General features: G+C 43.5%; 1 protein-coding gene across 13 annotated transcripts in view; it reads left to right on the top strand.

Annotated features, from left to right (window-relative positions):
• SVIL (supervillin) overlaps positions 1–23,538 on the top strand; it is a 211,250-nt gene that overhangs the window by 120,452 nt on the left and 67,260 nt on the right. For 8 of the 13 annotated variants that reach the window (XM_068235704.1, XM_068235695.1, XM_068235699.1 and 5 more), the window contains 3 exons: positions 2,873–3,011; positions 20,938–20,985; positions 23,402–23,479. In XM_068235704.1, coding sequence (XP_068091805.1) covers positions 2,873–3,011; positions 20,938–20,985; positions 23,402–23,479 — 265 coding nt within the window. The remainder of the gene's footprint in view (positions 1–2,872; positions 3,012–20,937; positions 20,986–23,401; positions 23,480–23,538) is intronic. The other 5 variants (XM_068235701.1, XM_068235703.1, XM_068235708.1 and 2 more) reach the window with 2 other exon arrangements.

Raw genomic sequence — 23,538 nt, 5'->3', positions numbered from 1 at the left:
GAAATAAAACCTATATTGTTTTTTTCAAGACAAACTAGGCTTTCATTGTATGCCATTTTTTCCCTCGAACAATTTTGTTTCCTATGAATTTTAATGGGAAAATGAGGGAAAAAATTGAAAACTCATTTTGGCGAAAACAAGGAAAAAAATTGAAAACTAAAATTGAAAAAACACATTTCTCAGTTATACCAATTCCCGTTTAAAAATAAAAAGTGCTACTGTAGATAAAAACACAAATTTTGTTTGGCTATTCTTACTGCTTATCATAAAACTTAAATGATGTTCCTGTCACAATTTATAATGAAGATATTTGATTCTGAAATAATGCTACAGAGTGTATTTTTCACCATGAACTGAGAAAATAAATGTATTTTTAATGGTAAAAATCAATCTCATTAGCTCAGGAAACTTATATTCCCGTTTACCAATTAGTGCTGCATCAGATAATGCCAGAAATGTGCACAGGAGCAAGCCCAATCCTGTACAGCACTGCTTCTGCTACAAGACGTATATCTACTGACTTGTGGCTTAGATGAAGTGACAGAGGACGTAGATATACTGCAGTGGTGGATAAAGTGGTTAAAGAACCACTATCGTGAATATTTGTAAACTTTAAAAAACGCACATATTAATTGTACTTTATAGTCTGAGTCAAATGCACTATATTTTTTTTCCTATGTTCCTATCACTTGCAGTAGTAATGTGACAGATTTTGGACTAAGCAATCTCCTTACGGTGAATTCCTTTATTTTCAAAAGCACTTCCTGGATGGCAGTAGCACACTTCATCTGCCAGAAAGGTGTACACAGGAGGAGACTGACTTTCCAGCACCTTTATAAAGGTTCTTTCCAGGGTGTGCTTTTTTTTAAACAATAAAGAAAATACTGAAAATCCCCCATGAGGAGATGGCCTAGTCCAAATTCTGTCAGATCGGCCAGATTTCTATTAGCTACTGTAAGAGACAGCTACATAGAAAAAAATAAACTTGTGGTGCATTCTACTCTGGGACAAATGTACAATTGATAAATGTACATTTTACATTTTATACATTTTCACGTGCAGATTGGACAAAAACGTCTAATTAGACAGAAATTGTGGTTAACCATGGCGCCGTGGTTGTCCCCTGATCAACTCGCGGGTGACCTCTCATGCAGGGCTGTGGAGTTGGAGCAATTTTGGTTACCTGGAGTCGGTGGTTTCATAAACTGAGGCGGCGGATGATTTTTGTACCGACTCCACAGTTCTGATGATCGGGATAAGCGGGTTTTTACTCAAGATCTTTGTCATTCTGTTGATTGCTGGAAGATTGGCGCCGTGGTTAAGTAGTGTATGGGTAGCTTTAGGCAGGGGACACACTTGGAGGGCCGTTTTCCCCTGCTATTCCCAGGTTTACATAGTTTTTGCTTTCACTATTAACGAGTATATTAATGCGTTTACGACGGAATGTACTGTATGCGAGCGTGCGGGGAAAAAGCAGAAAATTGTGCATTTTGAAACCGCAAAAAAAAAAAAAAACACCACGAATGCAAACGGGCGCAACATACGTGTTTCCCGTGCAAGGCTATCGACTTCAATAGCCTGTAGAATAGTGTGCGTTTTGTTGTTCGTGGCTAAACGCACACAAACGTGGCTAGAGTGTTCCTGCCCCACTGTTTCTCTATTTGATGTTGAGGTAGAGATTAACCAACAAGCTCATGGTGAACCAGAACTCATTGGAGTGTGTAAGGGGGCTACAATGGACCAAAAAGCCCTCTTACTAAAATGCTATGGAAAACAAGTTTGCTTTCTTAAAACAGAAAGTATTTGTGATAATTCAGTTTGGAGTGAGCTTGAGATGTCTCCCATGATGCATCACTGCTGAATATATGCAAATTAACCATTGTTGCCCTTAGAAGCTAAACACACCTCCAGAACCGCTGGAATGCAATGATGTCAGCTTGTAATTTGTACAGAGCCAAAATAATCCAACATGCATACAGACTGTTTCGGATTGTTTGATCCTCATCAGTGCATAGCATGGATTAATTTGGCTCTATGGAGTAGGACTTGAAAAACGCAGAGGTACAAACTAACCAACAATATTCGATCTTGGGACTTTTTCTTCTGAACTACAAGTGCTTGGTTTACTGCTAGCTGGATCAGTATCTATGCAGTAAAACCAAGTCCGCAAAGACTTTGGCATCATTGTAGGCTTCCCAATAACTCCTAGTGTTCTCCTCTGTCACCTACTCCCCTCGCTGTTAGCTGATGGGACTTGGCATGCCTACTGAAGCTTAAAGAGAAACTCCGACCAAGAATTGAACTTTATCCCAATCAGTAGCTGATACCCCCTTTTACATGAGAAATCTATTCCTTTTCACAAACAGACCATCAGGGGGCGCTGTATGACTGATATTGTGGTGAAACATCTCCCACGAGAAGCTCTGAGGACCGTGGTACTCCTGGCAGTTTCCTGTCTGTGAACCCTGTTACATTGTGGGAAATAGCTGTTTACAGCGGTTTCCAACTGCCAAAATAGCAAGCAGCAGCTACATCACTTGCCAGCAGTAAAAATGTCACCATGTAATACATGTCAGAATATGAATCAGGGATTTAAAATATTTTAAAATGGGCAAACACTGACTAAATCATTTATACATAATTATTGTAAACATAAAGCACTTTTTTATTAAATTATTTTCACTGCAGTTCCTCTTTAAGTCACGTATGCTTATTCCTACTACAGAAATATCAGCAACAAATAGCATCACTTGTTTGACTTTGAGATGTCGGCGTCCTGACTGTGCAGCACAATGTTCTAGTGGGTCCCTTGTGGACCGCATGACTTGTCAGGAATGTTTCACAAACAATGTGGCATATTATTCCTTCTTAGGCTGGCGCTGTTGAAGAAGTGCGGGGAGGAAGACTGGAAGAACAGGCTTAACAAAAAGCAGGAGTACACCAAAGTGTCAGTCATAGAGCGCAGCTCACGCACCCAGCTGCAGGAGATCGAGCAGTCGCTGCAGAAGAAGGTAACCAGAACCATGTTTGGAATAAACTTTCCAGCTTGCTCAAACACTTTGACATCTTCCAGCCCTGCCTGATGCTGGCTAATTGCTACTGGGAGCTATAGAACAAGGCTTGTCCTCAAGGCCGACCCATTATTTTTTAACTCACGGCTGCCGAGGGAGCTGCAGGCTGGCTACAGAGTCTTGTGCTTTGTGTTTCAGAGCAGCTTACGCATGTGTTGAAACCGGCATTAGTTGTATTTTCCTTAAGTGACCCTGTTGTAAATCTATGTACCTTATCCAGCCAGAAAAAATTGTGCTGCAGCTTAAGCACACTTCTAAGTGGTCAAGTCTCAGCTGAACTTGCTGACTCCCATGTGATCACTCCTTACCCCTCCTTCCTAATGACTCATGCTGTCTAGGTGGCGAGTAGACAGCATGAGTCATCGGAAAGGAGGGCCAGAGTTGTGGTCATGTGCAAGTCAGTGACAGGCTTGAGTAGTCAATGTTTTTTTTTTTTTTTTTCAATACAGATCGGAGAAAAGTTATTCATGATAGGAAGTTGCATTTGTGCTTTTTAAAGGGAACTTAAAGTGTGAGGAATCTGGGGCGGCTATATTCATTCACTAATCATAAATGCTTGATTTCTGTGTTGATACGCTGCCAGGGCCAACCCGACCATAGAGGTAAAGGGAGTAATTGCCCCAGGGCCCCCAAGTGCTGCTGCCCCTCCTGCAAAGTTTTGTCAACTTAGCAGCTCAACTGCCGGAGAGTGCTGCTCCATTCATTCTCCCCCTATTCATCTAGTGCCTCTTCTCCATGACCCGTCACAGGTCATTACGAAATAACATGCCGTGGGTCACTGAGAGGAGGAGGTCCTGCGAGGATGAGCTCGCCTGGCAGGTGAGTCACTATGCAGACAAAAACGGTGCAGGGTCCCCCGGGGAATACAGTAAAGCTGAGGTGGGAGGGCGGCAGTCAACTTAGGGGTCGGGGGGGGGGGGGGTTAATATGCTGCAGGAGCGGAGGGGGGCTTATTTGGCCCCATGGTGGCCTTAATCGGCCTTGTGCTCTGCTTCTTATACTTATTACTTATTACTACAAGCAAGGGGTGTCAAACCTACTCACGTAATGCTGGGCATAGACTGTTCGGGAATGCGCCGGTATCCAGCCAGTGGCTCGATGCCGGCGCATCCCCGCTCGTCCGCGCGGATCGATTCCTGCTCGTCCCCGCGGGCATTCTTTATCTGCCACTTGATTCCCTGCTATTGTCCGCCTGCGGGGATCGAGCGGGAAATCTATCCGGCTGGTCATCTGACCTGTCGGATATTATCAATCAAGCCATCAGCGGCTCAATTGATAAGGACACAAAAGAACAGTCTATGCCCAGCATAAGGGCCAAAAACTGAAACCTGGTTACAGGCAAAGGTCATTTGGGAGGCTTTTAAAAACCGGAAGTCCTAGAAGGCGTTCACCACGCCAGCCATAATCTGTCTCTCTGGTATAAGGATATATATAATAAAGTTAAGAGGTAAAACAATTTTCAATTCTTTTAGAATATAATACTGTTCTCCCCGGAATTTTTTTCCAGCCGAGTGGCACCAAAAAGTAGCCGGGTGGGGCGAGTTGAGAAAATGCAGGGCCGGTGCTTCTGTGCGCAGATTTGCCTAAAGCATAGGCGTGAGTGAGCCGGTGACAGCCGGGTGCTAACCAAAAGTAACAGGGAGGAGCACCTGGCTAAAAGAGCTTGGGGGAGAACACTTTAATACACAGTTGGTATCTCCCAAACTTTCAGTATCAGATATTGATCAGTCAGAGACAGTATCTATATTTTACCTGATCCTATTTCATGGTTGAGGCTGGCCCTAATGCTGGGTACTCACTATAGAACGTCCCGTCTGACAGGATCGAACTGATTATTTCTGGCATGTTCGATCGGCTCCCAATGTGATCTTCGGAAGATCTGTCCCGTTATCACTCGGGAGCTGTTTGGACACACAATGCAGCTTACTGTCAGATTAGCAGTCAGTTGGATAGGAAATTGCATAGTGTGTATAAAGCATTAATATGACACCATCCCAGCCATGGAAGGGACAGCCTATAAGATTCCGATGCGTGTAGGTAGAGTCCTAGCCAGGAAGTGAAACCAGTTCTCCAGTGCTGATGGGCAGGCCAGCCGCTTGGTTATAGTGTAGGAAACTGGTTGGTGAAGTGTGGCAGTTGGCTACCAGGGGGTAGTGAGGATCAATGGCCAGCATAATGTGACTATTAACGATACAATCCCTGCGGACAATCGTTCGAAGACGATCAGTTATGCCCTTTAAAGGACAACTGAAGCAAGAGGGCTATGGAGGCTGCCATGTTTATTTCCTTCTAAGCAATACCAGTTGCCTGGCTGTCCTGCTGATCCTCTGCCTCTGATACATTTAGCCATAGACGTTGAACAAGCATGCAGCAGATAAGGTTTTTCTGACATTGTCAGATCTGTCAAGATTAGGCGCATGCTTGTTTCTGATGTTATTCAGACTCTACTGCAGCCAAATAGACCAGCAGGGCTGCCAGGCAACTGGTATTGTTTAAATGGAAATACATATGACAGCCTCCATATTATTCTCATTTCAGTTGTCCTTCAACATCTGAAACCGCCCTTTCCAATCCAATTAGATTGATTCGGTTTTCAGATCAATCCCACCAATATGATCGGATTGGTTATAGGGTTTTCAGCCTGCAATTGGCACCACTGATCGTTTGTGATTGATTACCATGGTGATTGAAAATAATCGATTCTCCATGGGATTGTATAGTTAATGGCCACCTTTAGAATTGCATCAAGCAGTACAAAGCTTGCAGGGCAGCCGATCAGTCACTTTATTCTGAAATTTGATTAAATAGTACAACATGGTACATCACTTCCTGTCACATGGTTTCCTGCTGTGCTGGCTACATGGGTCGATACTGGTCTGATCCAGCTAGTGGGTGTTGCCGCAGCGATATTACAGGATTACAGCCATATTACCCTTTGCATGCTTTGTCATATTTGTATGCAAATTTTCACATGCGTCTAGTGTCATTGACAATCCTGACATGGGGAAACGGATGCGTGGGGCGAAAATCCATTTATTCTTTTTCCGGATCAGGACAGACTGCAAAAACCACCTTCGATGGAAGCCATTCCATTGCTTTCAGTGCGATTACACATTTTCTCAATGCAAATTCCCACTCTGTGGAATTGGGGCCTTAGTGATCACTAATATACTCTTCTGATTAAAATTGCAAGCATGTGATGTTGCTGCTAATTAGACAAAAAGGAAATTAGGGCACAGCCGGCGCCACCATAGGCCGTAATGTGAGCGTCGCTCTGTTAGTGATTTGGGTGCAGTCAAAACAGATCCCAAATTACGGTTAAAGGACAACGGAAGTGAGGGATATGGCCAGGCAATACCAGTTGCCTGGCTGTCCTGCTGCTCCTCTGCCTCTAATACTTTTAGCCATAGGCCCTGAACAAGCATGCAGCAGATCAAAGGTTTCTGACATTGTCAGATCTGATAAGATTAGCTACATGCTTGTTTCTGGTGTTATTCAGACACTACTGCAGCCAAATAGATCAACAGGACAGCCAAGCAACTGATATTGCTTAAAAAGTAAATAAATATGGCAGCCTCCATATCCCTCTCACTTCAGTTGTCCTGAAGCTGAATAGTGTGTATTACCAGAGTAACACTGCCAGGACTTTTGCAGGAGCAGGTTGAGCCGTTGTCAGACTTTACCCTGTGCCTAAATATCCTGGCACCTTAATTACATGTATGAGATGTTGCTGTATCCTTACATAATGCAGTAATGTTCACATTTGCTACTCTTCCCCTCCCTACACCCTGACCATAATATTTTCTTTCCATGTGATCTCAGAAAACATTGGCCTGCTGACCTTGCCTATCATAGGGAAAAAGTATTTATTATTTAGTGTACATGATTTCCTGCTGTCACCGTGAGACAGACAAGGAAGGAAGTAGCTGGTACTAAAACATATGGTTCCCAAGATATAATATTTACAGTCCTTTGCACTGGAGACTGACCTGTTGCTGACAAGTTCAGGGAATAAATATCACAGCGGCAGTTTAAAGCGGACTAGTACTATTTTGTATTTTTATAGCAGAGTTTAGGTTATGTTACACTGTCCATATTGCATCTGTAACTAGCCAGTTTTAACTAATGATCGACCTTCCGATCTAATAATTGCGATCGGAAATCGTGGATCAGGCCCATAAATGGAATAGAAATAAACAAATCCAATAATTTCAGATAGAACGGATTGATGATCCAATTATTTGTTGTCAACAGTATCCAATCTGATCCAATCTGATTGATTGTAAGGTCAATTAGAAGATGAAATTGGATCATTAGTGGCCACCTTTATGCTTGTTATGCTGGGCATACACGGTTAGTTTTTTTTATCAATCGAGCCGCTGATGGCTCGATTGATAATATCCGACGTGTCCGATGACCCGCCGGTATCGAGCACGGAAACGATCCGGCGGGCAGGACAAAAGAAAAAACGAAACTCAGATAAGGAAGCCGCCCGTGGGTACGAGCGGGAATCGATCCGGCCGTGCGCGGGGACGCGCCACAATCTATGAATGCGGCAGCCAGACTGATACATTCTTCTCACCGCAGCGCCTCTACAACTCCGCTCTGTTAAGCACTACACTGGCTCCCCATCAGCTTTAGGATCAATTTCAAAATCCTGTGCTTGGCCTACAAATCATTGCACAAGACCTGCCCGACCTACATCTCTGATCTGGTCCACAGGCACATACCAGCCTGCCCCCTCCGATCCTCCAATGACCTGCGCCTAGTCGCACCACGCATAACTCAGTCACACGCACGATTGCAGGACTTCACCAGGGCTGCCCCTACTCTCTGGAACTCTCTCCCACCAGCCGTCAGACTCGCCCCCACCTTTAATACCTTCACCTCTTCACGCTCGCATACCCCCCTACACCAGCACCATACTATGTTCTGTTAGACCCCCTCTCAAAAGATGCACCTATTGTCTCCACCCCACCCTTTAGATTGTAAGCCTCTGGCAGGGCCCTCCTCCCTAATGTATCCAGCTTGATTATGCAATCTTACTCACAACCACCCCTCTTGTAGACTCGAACAGTCTCTATTTTGACCTATGACACTGTATTGTTATCAAATCATTTGCATGATCTTGTTTTGTTGTGAGTTTCCGTATGCTCTACCTGTATGTTCACCCATTTATCTATTGTGCAGCGCTGCGTAATATGTTGGCGCTTTATAAATACAATAAATAATAATAATCTATCGTGCGGCTCGATACACGGTACAAAACGTACCGTGTATCCCCAGCATTAGTCTGCAGGATTATGTGTAACATATGAAAGACATATCCGCACTACCTGTGAAAGTTAGGTGTGCCAGCAACAGGACAAATATAGTAAATACATAGGAAGGAAAGAATCCTCCTGAAGTGGCTGCACAACTAATACATCGAAAAGATTCATTTGTTTATTCGTATCAAAAATTCAGGACAATGAAGTAAAAAAATAAGAAAAAGTTTCACTTACCTGTGGCTTCTGCCAGCCTCCTGCAGCCATCTTATGCCCGCGACGTTACCAAACGATCCTCCGATCCCCCACCCCGGCTCCGTTTATCGCCGACTTACAACTTGTTGGCCGATGTGCCTGTGAGGCCCTGGCCGGGCACATCCTCGATTCCGGTCACGTCTCCAGGAGTGTCCTGCGCAGGTGCAATACGAGAAAACCTCCTACTGAGCCAGTGCCGGATGCTCCCGGTGACGGGAGTGAGGACGCGCAGTCAGGGCTGCCAACTCGCAAACTAAAGCTCAGCCGCAGCGAGGGACCGGAGGATCGTTTACCCCGATGCAGGCACTGGGCGTCTGCAGGGGCCGGTAGAAGCCCCAGGTAAGTTAAACTTACTTGGATCTGTGAGATCCAATAGAGGAGTTAACACGGGTCCTATGTAGTACAAATAGTCCACAAAGAGTGACAAGTGATGGTGTCGTGCAAGGAATGGTCGCAATAAGCAATAATAATAGTTGCAAAGACAGCCTGAAGTTATTTCATAAGTTTGGATCCCTTCCAGTGAACCCAAGGTGAGAGTGATATGAAGGCTGCCATATTTATTTCCTTTTAGACAATACCTGATGCATGGCAGCCCTGCTGATCCTCAGCCTTTAATACTTTTAGCCAAAGACCCGGAGAACAAGCATGCAGCAGATCAGGTATTTCAGACATTATTGTCAGATCTGACAAGATTAGCTGCATGCTTGTTTCTGGTGTTGTTCAGATGCAACTGCCGCCTAATAGATCAGCCAGGAAACTGCCATATGTATTCCCTTTTAAAGGGAACCTGTACTGAGTAAAATTATTTAAAATAAACAGATGAGGTAACTTCAAATGAACATTACATAGTTACCTTGCCATCCGTTCCTCTCAGAAGTGCACCATTTTCTTCTGACAATGATCCCGTCCAGTTCTGACAAAATTTTGTCAGAACTGGAAGTATATCAGTTGCTGTCAGTTATAGCTGAGAGGACAACTGATGTGCCAAGTATGGTCCATGTTTCCCTATGGCTCAAGTGGGCAATGTTACAGTTTAACAGTGTGCTGACCAGAAAGCTGTTATGGGGTAATGGCCATTTTCAAAATGGAGGACGGAGAATTTCCTTGATCACAGTGGACAAACAGGACGCGGGAAATGAGAAAGAGATTGAGGAGTAGACTACATGGGAGGTAAGTATGACTTGTGTATGTTTATTTTGACTTTTAATTTTCAGTTCAGATGTTCTTTAACCTGCTGGGCGGTATGGACGAGCTCAGCTCGTCCATTACCGCTGGAGGCTGCCCCTCAGGCCCTGCTGGGCCGATTTTAATGAAATAAAAAGGAGCACACGCAGCCGGCACTTTGCCAGCCGCGTGTGCTACCTGATCGCCGCCGCAGCGCGGCGATCCGCCGCATGCAGCAGCGAAAGAGGGGCCGCCCGAGCCCAGCGCAGCCGGACCAAACAGTTCCGGCCAGCGCTAAGGGCTGGATCGGAGGCGGCTGACGTCCATGACGTCACTCCGCTCGTCGCCATGGCGACGAGGAAAGCATAACAAGAAGGGCTGCTCATCGCGGCCTTTCTTGTTACTTCTGATCGCCGGAGGCGATCAGAAGTATGCATTCGGAGCGCCCTCTAGTGGGTTTCATGCAGCTAACTTTCAGTTGGCTGCATGCAATAGTTTTTTTTTTTTTTTTTATTAAAACAAAAACGTCCGGTCGCCAGCCTGGCGATCTTAATAGAACGCCAGGCTGGTTAAACAATACCAGCCTCCATATCCCTCTCACCTCGAGTTCCCTTTCATCCTCTTGGATCCTGCACTTCTTTCCACCCATGCTGGGATATGGCGTTGGGCGGAGTTCTCCTTTAAAGCACCATCTCTCTGTGTTCTCAGTGTCTATTCTTCAGTCCAGCCTCTCATTCTCTTACAAATCCGCCCTTTATTTCCCAGTCAGAAGCACCATTCATTAAAATTCCACATTCTGCCCACACATCAGTTTGTAGAAGGCTTGCCTGGCCTGTTAAGATGAGATCTGCAAATGGTAAATCAGATTATACAAGCGCAAGTTATTCAGCATGTCCCCTTGTTTAACATTCTCCTGGAAATTTATCATATTTAACGAGTAAACTTTATTTTTTTAATGATGGATTGGAAATAGGAAAATTAGTACAGGCAGGGCTAGTAGTTTTTAAGCCAGTAGAGCTTTACAAACAGACTACTTCCTTGTTCTGTCACCAGTGGAATTACAGTGGCAATGGCATTCCTTGTATGTTAAGCATCAGCATAATTCACAGCTAATAGGGGCTGATCGTTTAATAGGACAGCATGCTACTCATGTAGCCACCCACCCCTAAAGTGACGGATCTCTGCTCATATAACATCAAAGGGCCTCCTGAGGTCCAGTAATGGCTGCCAGGTGGACCTGGCGACGCTCTGTACCGATCTAGACAGCGGATGGCGTTGTAAGGTCTGCGTATGCTGAGTGCTCTTCCCACAGCTGATAACCATATGCAGAGTGAGGATCCCATGGAGACTATACACCAGATGAAAGGAAGTGAATGTGCCTTGGAACTACGTTACTGCGGCCATTAGCATCTTGAGACTTCTGGAGCTTATAAGAATATGAAAGCAGCTGAAAACCTTTTCTGTAAAAAAATCTTGCCTAAATCCTGCAATTCCATTCCTTGGTGTTATTTCTCCCCCCCCCCCCCCCCCCTCCCCCGCCTCAAATATCTCCATGTTGTTCTTACTTTCTCCTTATCCTTTGCTTGCTCACTTGTCTATTGCTCACATGCTACTTTGTGGCTGGATAGTGTACTGGTTAAGGGCTCTGCCTGTGATACAAGAGACCTGGGTTCAAATCTCTGCTCCTCCTGTTTAGTAAGCCAGCACCTATTCGGTAAGGAGACCTTGGGCAAGACACCCTAACACTGCTACTCCCTACTGAGTGTGCCTTAAGTGGCTGCAGCTCTGGCGCTTTGAGTTCACCAGGAGAAAGCGCAGTTTAAATGTTCTGTGTCTTGTCTTGTCTTGCTTATAAATTCAAACCAAATAGGATTATGGAGGATCTGGGCAAGGTTCGTTCCATAGAGATCACCACATCCTAGTTAATCAACAACGGTGAACGTACAGGTATTTGTAGCAGGTAAAGCTCAGCCATGTAACAGAATTTGAGAGCACATTGTATGAGCCACTAGAAGTTATGCAATATGGTTTGTAATGGCAAATCGTGCAAAGGCCCAGTTACGCTTTGGATCTAATGGTCCCTTCCCAAGTCAAATAAAAAATGCTGTTGGGGGAAGATCCAGTTAGGGGGGGGTGGTTAGTAATCTGAAGGGGATTATTAGATTATGGGCCGCATGAAGGTTTAGTGGATAGCTCTCTCGCCTTGCAAAGCTGGGTCTCCAGGTCTGAACCAGGGCACTCTGTGTAGAGTTTGCATGGTCTCTGTATGTTTCTGGGTTTCCTCCAGGCACTGTGGTTTCCTAGCACAACTAAACAACAAATGGTTAAGTCAATTGAGTCTCCCCTAAATGTTTAAGTCCACAATAAGGACACAAGACTGACTATGGTAGGAAGCGCCTATTGTGTGGTGTGGCATGACACTGTAGTGCTGCAGAAGATATCAATATGCAATAATAAGCATTACATCCTAATTGGAATAGTGCTGTCACAAAGCACAGAGAATGTAGAAACACACCCCTTAAAACTTGTGCTCCCAGCCTTAGAGTTAAGAAGCAAGACTGTTAAAACAAGTACTTAAAGTGTAACTGTTGGGCATAAAATCAATTCTTCATTTTTATCTGGTAAACAAGTAATACGGATGCTAATCAGGCAATCCAAAAGTTAAAATTGCTATTACTTTTCTTGCTGATAAATGATCATTCCCCAGTTTACCCGACTCTTACTTGGTACGTTGCCGCACAAAGGAAGTTGCAGGGCATGCTGGGTTGTCCTTTTTTGCTTCTGTACATTAGTTTAGTCTGAGGGGAAATAAAGAAGCAAAAAGACAACCCAGCATGCCCTGCAACTTCCTTTTTGCAGCAACGTACCAAATAAGAGTCAGGTAAACTGGGGAAAGATTATTTATAAACCAGAAAAGTAATAGCTATTTCAACGTTTGGATTGCCGGGGTAGCATGCTTATTACTTGTTTACCAGATAAAAATAAAGAATTAGATTTTTGATTTTATGCCCGACAGTTACACTTTCAGTCATAGTCAGTTTCTTCCACCTCTTGATACCTCTGCTTAGTGATCACTTACACAAGTTCCTCCAGAACTAACGGTAGTGCTGAAACTGCAGGAATATAGAGCAGTACATCACAGAGCTGTATACAAAGAAAATACTCTTTACCTACTCTTAGGGCCCATTTATGCCATGCACAGTCTGTAATGTACACGTTTATCTAGAGCCACTTCCCTGATGCACGTTGCACAAACCATGTGCACAGTAGTATGGCATAATTATATCACGAGTTACTATGTGAATAGTGGAAATGGCTGCATTCAGCATTTTGTATAGTGTGTTGTACAGTATCTGCATAAAAATGCAACACGTGTAGTAAGAACTGGCCCGTAACCATTATATAGATATCATATTGTCTATGAAGCCACCACCGGGTCAGATTCTTTGCAAATATAAACGTTGCCAGTAAATTCTGATTCATGTGTGCAGTTCATCACTATCTCTAAATGTCATCCTTGTAGCGATCACATCATGCTTTGTACAGGCAATTCATTTACATGTGAAAGCTCACTCATGAATAAGGTATGCAGTCTGCTTGGGGCTATAAATTGGAAGTTTGAAATCTTAAAACATTCTGCTGACACTGGGTGGGGATGGGACCCTCGATGTTTTGAAATGCTGAATCAAGTCATTAAGGGTGAATGCACATTATATGCATTGTGTAACGCGCATGTTGGGTCGCATACATGAAGCAATACAGACTTGGGCCACATGCAATTCACTTTGTCACCTGAGTTTTCTCCAAGGTGATATTTTTGCAACTTGTAAATAAACTGCCTTTTAACCATTTCACCACTGAGGGGTTTTACCCCCTGAGCACCAGAGCAATTTTCACCTTTCAGCGCTCCTTCCATTCATTCGTCTATAACTTTATTATTACTTATCGCAATGAAATGAACTATATCTTGTTTTTTTCGCCACCAATTAGGCTTTCTTTAGGTGGGACATTATGCCAAGAATTATTTTTTTCTAAATGTGTTTTAATGGGAAAATAGGAAAAATGTGGGGAAAAAAATAATTATTTTTCAGTTTTCGGCCATTATAGTTTTTAAATAATGCATGCTACTGTAATTAAAACCCATGAAACGTATTTGCCCTTTTGTCCCGGTTATAAAACCATTTAAATTATGTCCCTATCACAATGTTTGGCGCCAATATTTTATTTGGAAATAAAGGTGCATTTTTTTCAGTTTTGCGTCCATCCCTAATTACAAGCCCATAGTTTATAAAGTAACAGTGTTATACCCTCTTGACATAAATATTTAAAAAGTTCAGTCCCTAAGGTAACTATTTATGTATTTTTTTTAATTGTAAATTTTTTATTTTTTTTTTAATTACAAAAAAAAAAAAAATGGGGAGTGTGGGAGGTAATGAGTTAATTCTATGTGTAAAAGTCATTTATTTGTATGTGAAAAATGTGTAGGGTGTAGTTTACTATTTGGCCACAAGATGGCCACAGTAACTTTTTGTTTTAATGCGACCTCCAAGCTTCCTTCCGGAAGCTTGGAGGAAGAATAAGGAGGCTGGACACGTGAGTTTTTTCTCACAATGATCGCGCTGCCCATAGGAGAGCAGCTGATCATTGCGGGGCTTAGATCAACGAACGGGAATGGATTTTCCCGTTCATTGATCTCTGGGCGAGCGGGCGGCGGCGTGTTTACTAGCGGCGGGCGGCGTGTTTACGAGCGGGAGCGCGGGCAGCGGCGGGAACGCGGAAAGTACGTGTTTCTCCGTCCCTGGTTTTTAAAGGATGGAAAAAGGGGCGGAGAAATACGTACGTGCGGGGGTAAAGTACCAGCAAGCAGTGAAATAGTTCTTTTATCTACTCTTTAGTACATTTTCCATTACAAAGTGCTATAAAGTTATTTTAAAGTTAATCTGAAGGGAATTTAAAAAAAAGCATATACTTAAAGGATACCTGAGGTGGACATGTGACATGAGATTGACATGTGTATGTACAGTACCTAGCACACAAATAACTATGCTCCTTTTTTTTTCTTTCTCTGCCTGAAAGAGTTAAACATCAGGTATGTAAGTGGCAGTTCCTGTTTGAGTCAGGACTGGGTCAGACTACAGTGTGACCCTCACTGATAAGAAATTACAACTATAAAACACTTTCCTAGCAGAAAATGGCTTCTAAGAGCAGGAAAGGGATAAAAAGAGTCAAAAGTTCATAGATTTTAGCTCCGGGATGTTTCAATGAATGTCATTGAGCAAAAACAAAACAGTAAAAACTTAAACTAGATTTAAATATGACATAAAACTGGAATATCTTAAGTCATTTTTTGTAGAAGGAAGATAGACAAAATTGTTTTTCACCAGTTTTTTTTTTTTTTTTTTTTTTTTCACCTCTGGGTCCTAATGAGCCTTCCTGTTCATCTCGGTCCAGCGATGGATCCCCGGTTCAAAGCTCCAGCCGCCGTTCAAATCTCCCAAAATGAACGCCTGACATTTGATTGTTTTATGATCTGCCCATTTTCCCTAAAATTTTTACTTTGGTCACCAAGTGACCAACTGTGCCAAGTTTGGACTGTACTACTGTGAGAATGGCAGCCTCTTACATTTTTTTCCCTTTGACATGAATGGGTGAGATCTGATTGGCTGTTTGTGGTTCCGCCCAGATGTGCAGGGAGGACCCGCGACCCCCAGAACCTATCATCCCAGGTAGCAAGGGATCTGTATTCCAAGTTTCGTTTAAATCGATCAAGGTATTTTCGAGTGATGACTACACACACATACACACAACCATACAGACACACAAACATCTGATGTTATATACTGTATATATAGATTTTGCAACCCCATTTAAAGAAAACCTGAGACCAAAGAGGTCTCAGGTTTTATACTTACCTTGGGGCTTCCTCCTGTCTCCCTTGAGGTCCCTCGCCATCTCCCCGGGCTGCTCCTGTCTCTCTCTGGATGGCCCAGTACTGTGGCAGAGTCACACATAGGTTGCCTGGACACGCACGTTCACGCCCGCAGCACACCTCTTTGGTCTCGGGTACACTTTAATGTTTCAGAAACAAATTATGAACTGAATCCCCTGTTTGGCAACCATAAGCTATCACCCGTGAGCTCCTCTGACATCCTCATTGTCTGCAGGTTTCCTATGAAGCTGGATGTCTGTTTCACACAGTATATGTTTATATTCCTCTTCCAGAAATGGGGCTGTTGGATGATGAGTTGAGGTGAATTTGTTATTTAGTTATCCATTAAGAAGAGCTACGGGATGATTTTATTTGTGCTTTTCTCTTAACCCCTCCAAAAATCCCTTCTCTCCAGATGTGGCTTGTTTGAAGCTATTTGCAGAAGTGTTAGCTTAGCTCATGCTTGGCTCGCATCACCTCGGATGGAGTTACCGTTAAATATACATTGGCAGGGCTTTTAATGGGGAGAAACCTGTTAAGGAAAATCTCCACACAATTGCTGGACTTTTGCACACATTTTCCTCCTTTGTGGATTTTCTGTGGTAGCTCCTCACCACTTTGCTGTGAGCAGTACATTAGAACAGTGTTTCTTAAAGGGGAGCTCCTGCCTCCTAGAAGTTCCTCCATACATGTTACTGAGACTCCCCCCGCTTTGGCTCTTTACAACTGTTGGAAAAGTAAACTTGCAAGAGACTTTAGTTTCAGTGTCCCTGATGTCATCTTATCCTAGGTCCCAGTGCCCCCTCCAAACTAACAAACACAGACACAGAACATTTATATTGCGCTTTCTCCTGGCAGAATCAAAGCGCCATTAATGTAGGATGGGGGGGGGGGGGGACACCGAGGCCCATATGCAATTAACTTTTCTCTTGAGTTTTTTGTTCTAGGTGGTATTTTCAAAATTGGCAATAAAATGCCCTTTGAACCGCCAGCAAGCAAGAAAATACTCAAAATTTCGATAATACCTTTTTTGGGTACTTTTTCAAATGTAAAATGATGAAAAGTTGTCTTTTTTTAATTATTTTAAAATGATCTCCTAGGGGATATCTCTGGAGAAAGTTAGTTGCATATGGGCCCGGGTTTTTGTTATGCCCCTGTATTTTGTACACACACAACAAATGGGTAGAGGACCCAGTACCCCCCCCTCCCCCAAAAATCCACCCCCCCCCCACGAGACAAAAACACGTAAATACACGGGCATAACCCTAGCATGTGATTGCTGCTGCTGCCGCCTCCCCTCCCGCGGAGTGTGGCAGTGGAAGCCGCATACGTTGCCTGTCAGCAGAATTAGCGACGTCCTCTTCACTCCTCTCATCAGTCAAGCCATACAATGTAACGTCCTGCATACCGCATCAGACACCGCAAGGAGTTACACTGTATAGGTCGACTGAAGAGGGGCGTGTCACTCGCTCCACTGACAGGTAATGTATGCTGCTTCTGTTGCCATAGATTTCATCCAGCCCCTTTATCCCCCGAGCTCCCCTGCAACAGCAAGGGTCACAGGGGCTACTGCCACGTCCCTGACAAAACAACCTTTACTCAACCCATTCAGCAATTCCTTACCTGACCGCAAGTGCTTGGAGGGAGGGACGGCGGCCATCATTATCTCTAAAGCATAATAGGGGAGGTAACCAATGAGGAAGAACTCAGTGGGTCATTACTATTAGTAAAATAGAATCTTTGTGGTTCAAAATGGTTACTATATATCTTACCAGTAACTGCATTACTTCAGTATAATACATGGTATTTTAGTGGATCGCACTCTCACCTTTTACTGCTGGGTACCGGTTCTGGGTCAGAACCCAGTGTGCATGGAGTTTGTATGTTCTCCCTGGGTTTGTATGGGTGTCCTTCAGGCACTCTACTTTCCTAGAACCCTACTGATAAGTTAATTGGTTCCCCCCAATATTAGTCTATGGTAAGAACATAAAACCATGACCATGGTAGGGATTAGACTGTACTTCGTACTCCGTACAGTTAGTAACTATGTACTTTGTAAAGTGCTGTGAAAAATGTCCGCATCCTATAAATACACAATGAAAATATTACAGAAAATAGAGCTAATAGGGACAGTCTGGATTCCAGGGACATGACTTGTATCAACCATAACTGAAGGCAATCTGGCACTCACAGCAGTAGTGGATGCTGGACTCTAATTAGAGTATTATAAACTGGGGGTCAGTGTCCTCCTTCAGAGTCCTTCTTACACACTGCTGTGTGACTTAGAAGAAGTGCAGGCCCCTCTACAGTGTATATACTGCTTATATAAATATAGAAAAATCTCTCTGCATAGTGTTAACAAAAGCTGCCCCTCCCCTCTTACATTACTGAAATGTATAACTGAAACTACTGAATTATGCGCTGCCAGAGGATAGAGATGTGAGGAAACCTGATACGGATGAAGAATGTGCATTAAAAAAATAGAACTTAAAAGTTCCTGCATTCACCTGCACTCCCCAATTTTTCACTTGTTTGTTCAGCATCTGTTTAGATTACACATTTAGTTCCCATGAGCACCTTTTCCATGCATACTACTTAAAGTGGGCTGGAACTCTTGCACAGGACAGAAGAAAAAAACGAGAAATGCACCCTGTATGTATTTAGAGAGTTTACCCTGTCTAATTCCTCCTCATCTGTGATTAATCAAAACTGTAATTTTGATCCATCAGCTGGCTGCCTTGGCAGAACAGCTAATTATTAAACACATGATAACCCTATATCTGCTTCCATGAAAGCAGGAAGTACACACTGCAAGTCTATTGCATGGTTTTGTATTAGCTGCAACAAAGAAATGTTTATCTTTAAAGGTTATTAAGCTGTTGCTTATCTTTTACAGCAGAGAGGACGTTCAGGTCTGCTTAATTAAAAAATTGCAATATTAGCTTTTTTTTCCTGTAATAAAAACAAACCAAACCAACATGGTTTGTTTAGGCAGGAAATAATGGTGTGGAGGCGTCCGCCTATCTATCACTTTCTCTTTCTCTCCGTCTCACTTTTCTCTCTCTCTCAAATCAAATTAAAGATAGCTTTATTGACATGATCAAAAAACATACAAGCATTGCTGAAGCAGGGAGAAATGGGGGACATGAAAAGGGGCGAGTCCTGTTGGTTGGGATATAGGCGCAGTGGGTAAGGTAGTCTGTGGACAAGTTTTATTACAGAAGACCTCAGACTTAGGGTGCGTACAGACATGCGACTATAGTCGTTTAAAACGATCGTTGCCTACGGCATTGCCCAACGATCGTTCGTAAAAAGTGCACTAACGATCATTAAAACGACCGACCAACGAGATATGTCGTTGGTAAAGAACGATCCATTCTGCCAGATCTTTTCCAACGACCATCATTCAAAAAGTAATGTCTGTACAACGATCGGTCGTTGATCGTTCGTTCTCAAAGCTTTGCACATGCTCAAACAGTTCTTTTTGACACTTGTGTTTGAAATCAGTTTATACATTATGTTGCGCACGCAACGCTCGTTCCAAGATCGTTCGTACACGAACGATGTTCAAAGTAGCCTTTCTTCAAACGATCATCGGCCGATACCTCCTTTAACATCGTTCGTCGTTCAGAACGAACGATCGTTATCGTATGTCTGTACGTACCCTTAGGCTTAGTGTGTTACCTGCCTGAGACTAGGAACACACTAGGCCAGTGATGGCTAACCTCGGCACTACAGCTGTGACAACTACAAATCCCATCATGCCTCTACCTCCTCGAGTTATGCTTAGAACTGTCAGAGTATTGCAATGTCTCATGGGACTTGTATTTCCACCACAGCTGGAGTGCCAAGTTTAGCCATCACTGCACTAGGCAGTACGGAAAACCATACATTATGCATAGTGCGTTTCTGGTATGTTTGTCCTTGCGTTTCATTTCAATGTTTTTCCTTTAGCAATGGAGAAAATACAGTACAGCAAGACCCCCAGTGTCTGGCACAGGCAGGGATTACCTGATGTCAGATACATGTAGTTGCTTGGATGGGTGTTAAAAGTTTTCAGAATTATGCCGCAAGTTGTGTTTTGAAAAACGCATATTGTAAAACGCTCATATATGCGGCCCTGTCATTATTTGCAAAAAATGCTAGTGTTTTTTGCAAAGCTTATGATGCCACCTAGCGTGCCACTGGCCTAATGAAAAAGGGTTTGTAAAGCGGGCTTTACATGGCTGAGAAATGGGCTGAAGATGGGTCCGGTGTTTTCTTAGGTGTGAGCAGAACCTTGTATTCTTTCCATGCATCGTGACTGCAGTACTTGTGTGCAGCACAAGTTTATGGCATGTTCGCTATTTTGAGAATTTTTATTGTTGAATGCCATGTTTATTAATGGCCTGTGATGGGTCCCACATGTTTTCAAAGCTGCAGCTAATATTGAGCAATGCCTTTCTTGAAAAGCCTTCAATTAATGCTGCTTAACCCCACGATTCAAGTGGTCTTTTGCTTAATTTCTCAGGGGGAAAAGAGGCACCCAAGGTGTGATAAAACGGAGTTAAAACAAGTTAAAGAAAAAACTGAGGTGGCTTACCTCAATGAAGACAAAATCATACGATTAATGACTTTTAATATGCACTGGCAATGCGTTTCGTGGGACTGTGCCCAGTTCCTCAGGCCAAATAAAGTGCCAGACAAGTGCTCTGAGCAAAGATTTAGACACCTGTTGGGCGACTCTAGTCTTGGCTCACGGTAAGCCACCTCAGTTTTTTATTTAACTGGTTTTAACTGTTTTATTACACCTTGGGCGTCTCTCTTTTCCCCTTGTGCTTATCAGCCTCCTTTAGAGGGGCTCAGGGGCGTACTGCTTTGCCCTTATATGGCTCAGCCACCTCTAAGCTCATCCGGCTGTTTTTACATCAAGAGCGTGACCTCACGCAGTTTGCACCAGAGTGGAGTTGGGTTTATAGGTTTCCATCTGTCTGTAGTGCTTGGTTGCCCTTTTGAAACGTCCCCTTGTGAGTACATATCTCATTTTTTGCTTCCCTGTTTTCTATTGTGACTTACTGCAGCATTGGATCTCCTGTTGTCCATGTGTTTGTTTTCTCTCCAGGGGGCCATTTGACCACCCCCATACCTGCATTTTTCTTCATTTGACTTTGTCGAAGTTCTCCTTGTATTGCGTATGTACACCAACTATGATGGTCTTACTGGTCAGAACCTCAACCTTGTTCCTTATCACCCTGTTTGTTTTGACCTGTAGGGAGAAGGAGATATTAAAGATGATTATGTCCTCTGTAATCAGCTGTGGGTAAGCCGGTCTACACCATTAAGGCTTAACAATAGTTTCTAATATTGGCCGTATTTTGTCAAATGCTTTGTGCAGCTTGGAGGAGGTGACACCTGTTTGCTAGGATGATGGTGACATCTCCCATAGTTTACATCTATTCATGTCTGTTGTCAGGTACCAGTCAATCGTTTTGCTACCTGTTTTTTTTGTGCAAACTTGTTTTTAAGGCATTTTTAATTTTGATAATGGAGATTGATTAGTGTGATTTTTTTTTTAAATTCCAGTCTTTGATTACCCCTCTTAAGTTTTTGGTATTTGACAGATGTGGGGGTCTTTTTAGGGGTTTTAGTTATATGGGGCATCTTGGAACGCTAAGGGCTTTAAGGACTGGACTTAGGAAATTTGGGATCATAATTGCTTGCAATATGTCTAAAGTGGTACTCGAGCTTAAACCTTTTTTTAGGGGGGGTGGGGAAGAGTTAAAACCATATGTAGGTCTTATTTGCGGTTGGTAAGACTTCTCCTAGTACAAAGTGTCCTCGGTGCTAGTCGACTTTAGGGGAACCAGTAGGAAACCTGATAAGGAACAGTCCTCCAATCACAGCACCCTCTTACAGCATAAAATGTTGTGATTGGACAAATAGCAATTCAAGAGGGTACGCTTAACCTAATCACATGATTAGCTGACATTCCCTGTGTGCTTTCCTCCTGGGTACCCTAAAGTAGACTATTGCTGTGTCCTCTACCTAGAGTGTGACAATCTACTGCAGTGCTTTTTTAATAGCATATATCCTGTCAGAAATTTTCATGTAAACCTAAACAATATGTGCCTCTCCCTTAAAGTGAACCAAAGACGAAACACCCTCATGTATTTTACCATATATATCAATGGTGACAGAGAAAAAACCTACCCTGCTGTCTGTTTCATTTTTTAACTGTTCAGCTTACTTCTAATCAGCCCTGATAAAATCCCAGACTGAGCATTCAGTCTGGCTTTGCTAGGACTCAGCTATGATTCCTGAGCAGAGCCAGCAGGGGGCAGGCTTTGGCTTGGACAGACTCAGCTATAAAAATTCCTGAGCAAAGCCAGACTGAAAGCTCAGTCGGGGATTTTATCATGGCTGATGAGAAGCAAGCTGAACAGTTAAAAATGAAACCGAGAGCAGGGTAGGTGTTTTCTTTAATGTGCCCATTGATATATATGGTAAAATACATGAGGGTGCTTCTTCTCTGGTTCCCTTTAAAGGTTCCGGTGCCTATCCTGCTCTTCTCTCCCGGATGCCACAGTGACATCATTGCTAATGAGTCCATGATCAGATATTTACTCATCTGGCATTCGTTTTCACTTAGCCATAGGAGCTATGGGAAAGGTTAGCAACACTGGCAAGCAAAGTTTCGATTGGCTGCCTTTCTGTAACTCCTATTGCCAGAAGAGGAGGGACAGCATGGCCATCTCTGGAGAGAAGTTCTCTGGCCTCTTCAGCTGTCACTGCAGCATTGGGGTAGAAGAGACCACTAATCTGCTTAATAACAGGACATCAATGCCAGTCAGCATTTCAAGATGGTGGGTGGAACCATATAAATATGTTTTTGCTTGACCTACAAAGTCTTAATGGTATACCGGGCTGTATCCACTCTGACATGATGCATTATGGTCTTCCGTTTTGGACATTTACTGGCACCTGCATGTTTTAAAAAGGCACTACTGTAATATTCTTTCCAATAACACCCAGGCTCTGCTGGTGCCGAACTTTTGTTTTCTGGTCTTCATATATATCCATGCAGTGACGACCAGGAACCCAGAGACGCTGTCATCAGATAATTTCCATCTGCAGTGGCTTCTTCATCTCTATATATATAATTTCCAAGTGTCCCTGTGTCTGTCCCTGTGTCAGTGCTTTTTTGCACTGCGCATGTGCAGGGACAGATGCAGAGACACTGCCAAGAGCTGGAGGACAGGGCCAGAAGGGGCGTGTGTGTGCGCGGGCGACGGTCAGGGCGAACGCATGCGCACGGTGGATTAGTGACAGACCTAGCCCAGGTCACTAGTTGGAATATATGAAGAATGTTTCATGACTGGGATGACAGCAAATTCAGCTCACAGCAGAGCTTTAGTTGACGTCAGGACAAGAAGTCGGGGGAAGGGGGGGGGGGTCTAGGGGAGGGACCAAAAACGGTTAAATCCTGACACGGGTTCTGACATTTGCCCACAGTTAATAATGGAAAACAAAGCTCCGAGTGCTATTTTAAGTTCTGCACTGTTGCCTAGATATGCTGCATGGGCATGGATTTTACATCTGCACATTTCTGGACCATGCCCATGATGAATGTTGCCCTCTTTTGCCCATTGGCATCTCTGCATTGTTTTTGGTTTGAAACAAATCCTTTTCTTGGTCACCTCCTAATTTTCTTGCTTTGCTTCTGCCTCTGTCCATAGGAACCTGTCTATGCTTCTGTTTACTCTCCTACTATACCTGCTGCCTATAAATGCAACTATTTTCTTCCCATAAATCAGGTGAGGAACCCGTGTGCTCTTTTCAATACAGCCACAGCTTGGAGCTTAGCATTCTGACT

Source organism: Hyperolius riggenbachi, chromosome 5, assembly GCF_040937935.1.
Source record: "Hyperolius riggenbachi isolate aHypRig1 chromosome 5, aHypRig1.pri, whole genome shotgun sequence".
NCBI classification, from domain to species: Eukaryota; Metazoa; Chordata; class Amphibia; order Anura; family Hyperoliidae; genus Hyperolius; species Hyperolius riggenbachi.
The sequence above is the reverse complement of the archived record's forward strand: the minus strand, read 5'-3'. Positions and strand labels throughout refer to the sequence as shown.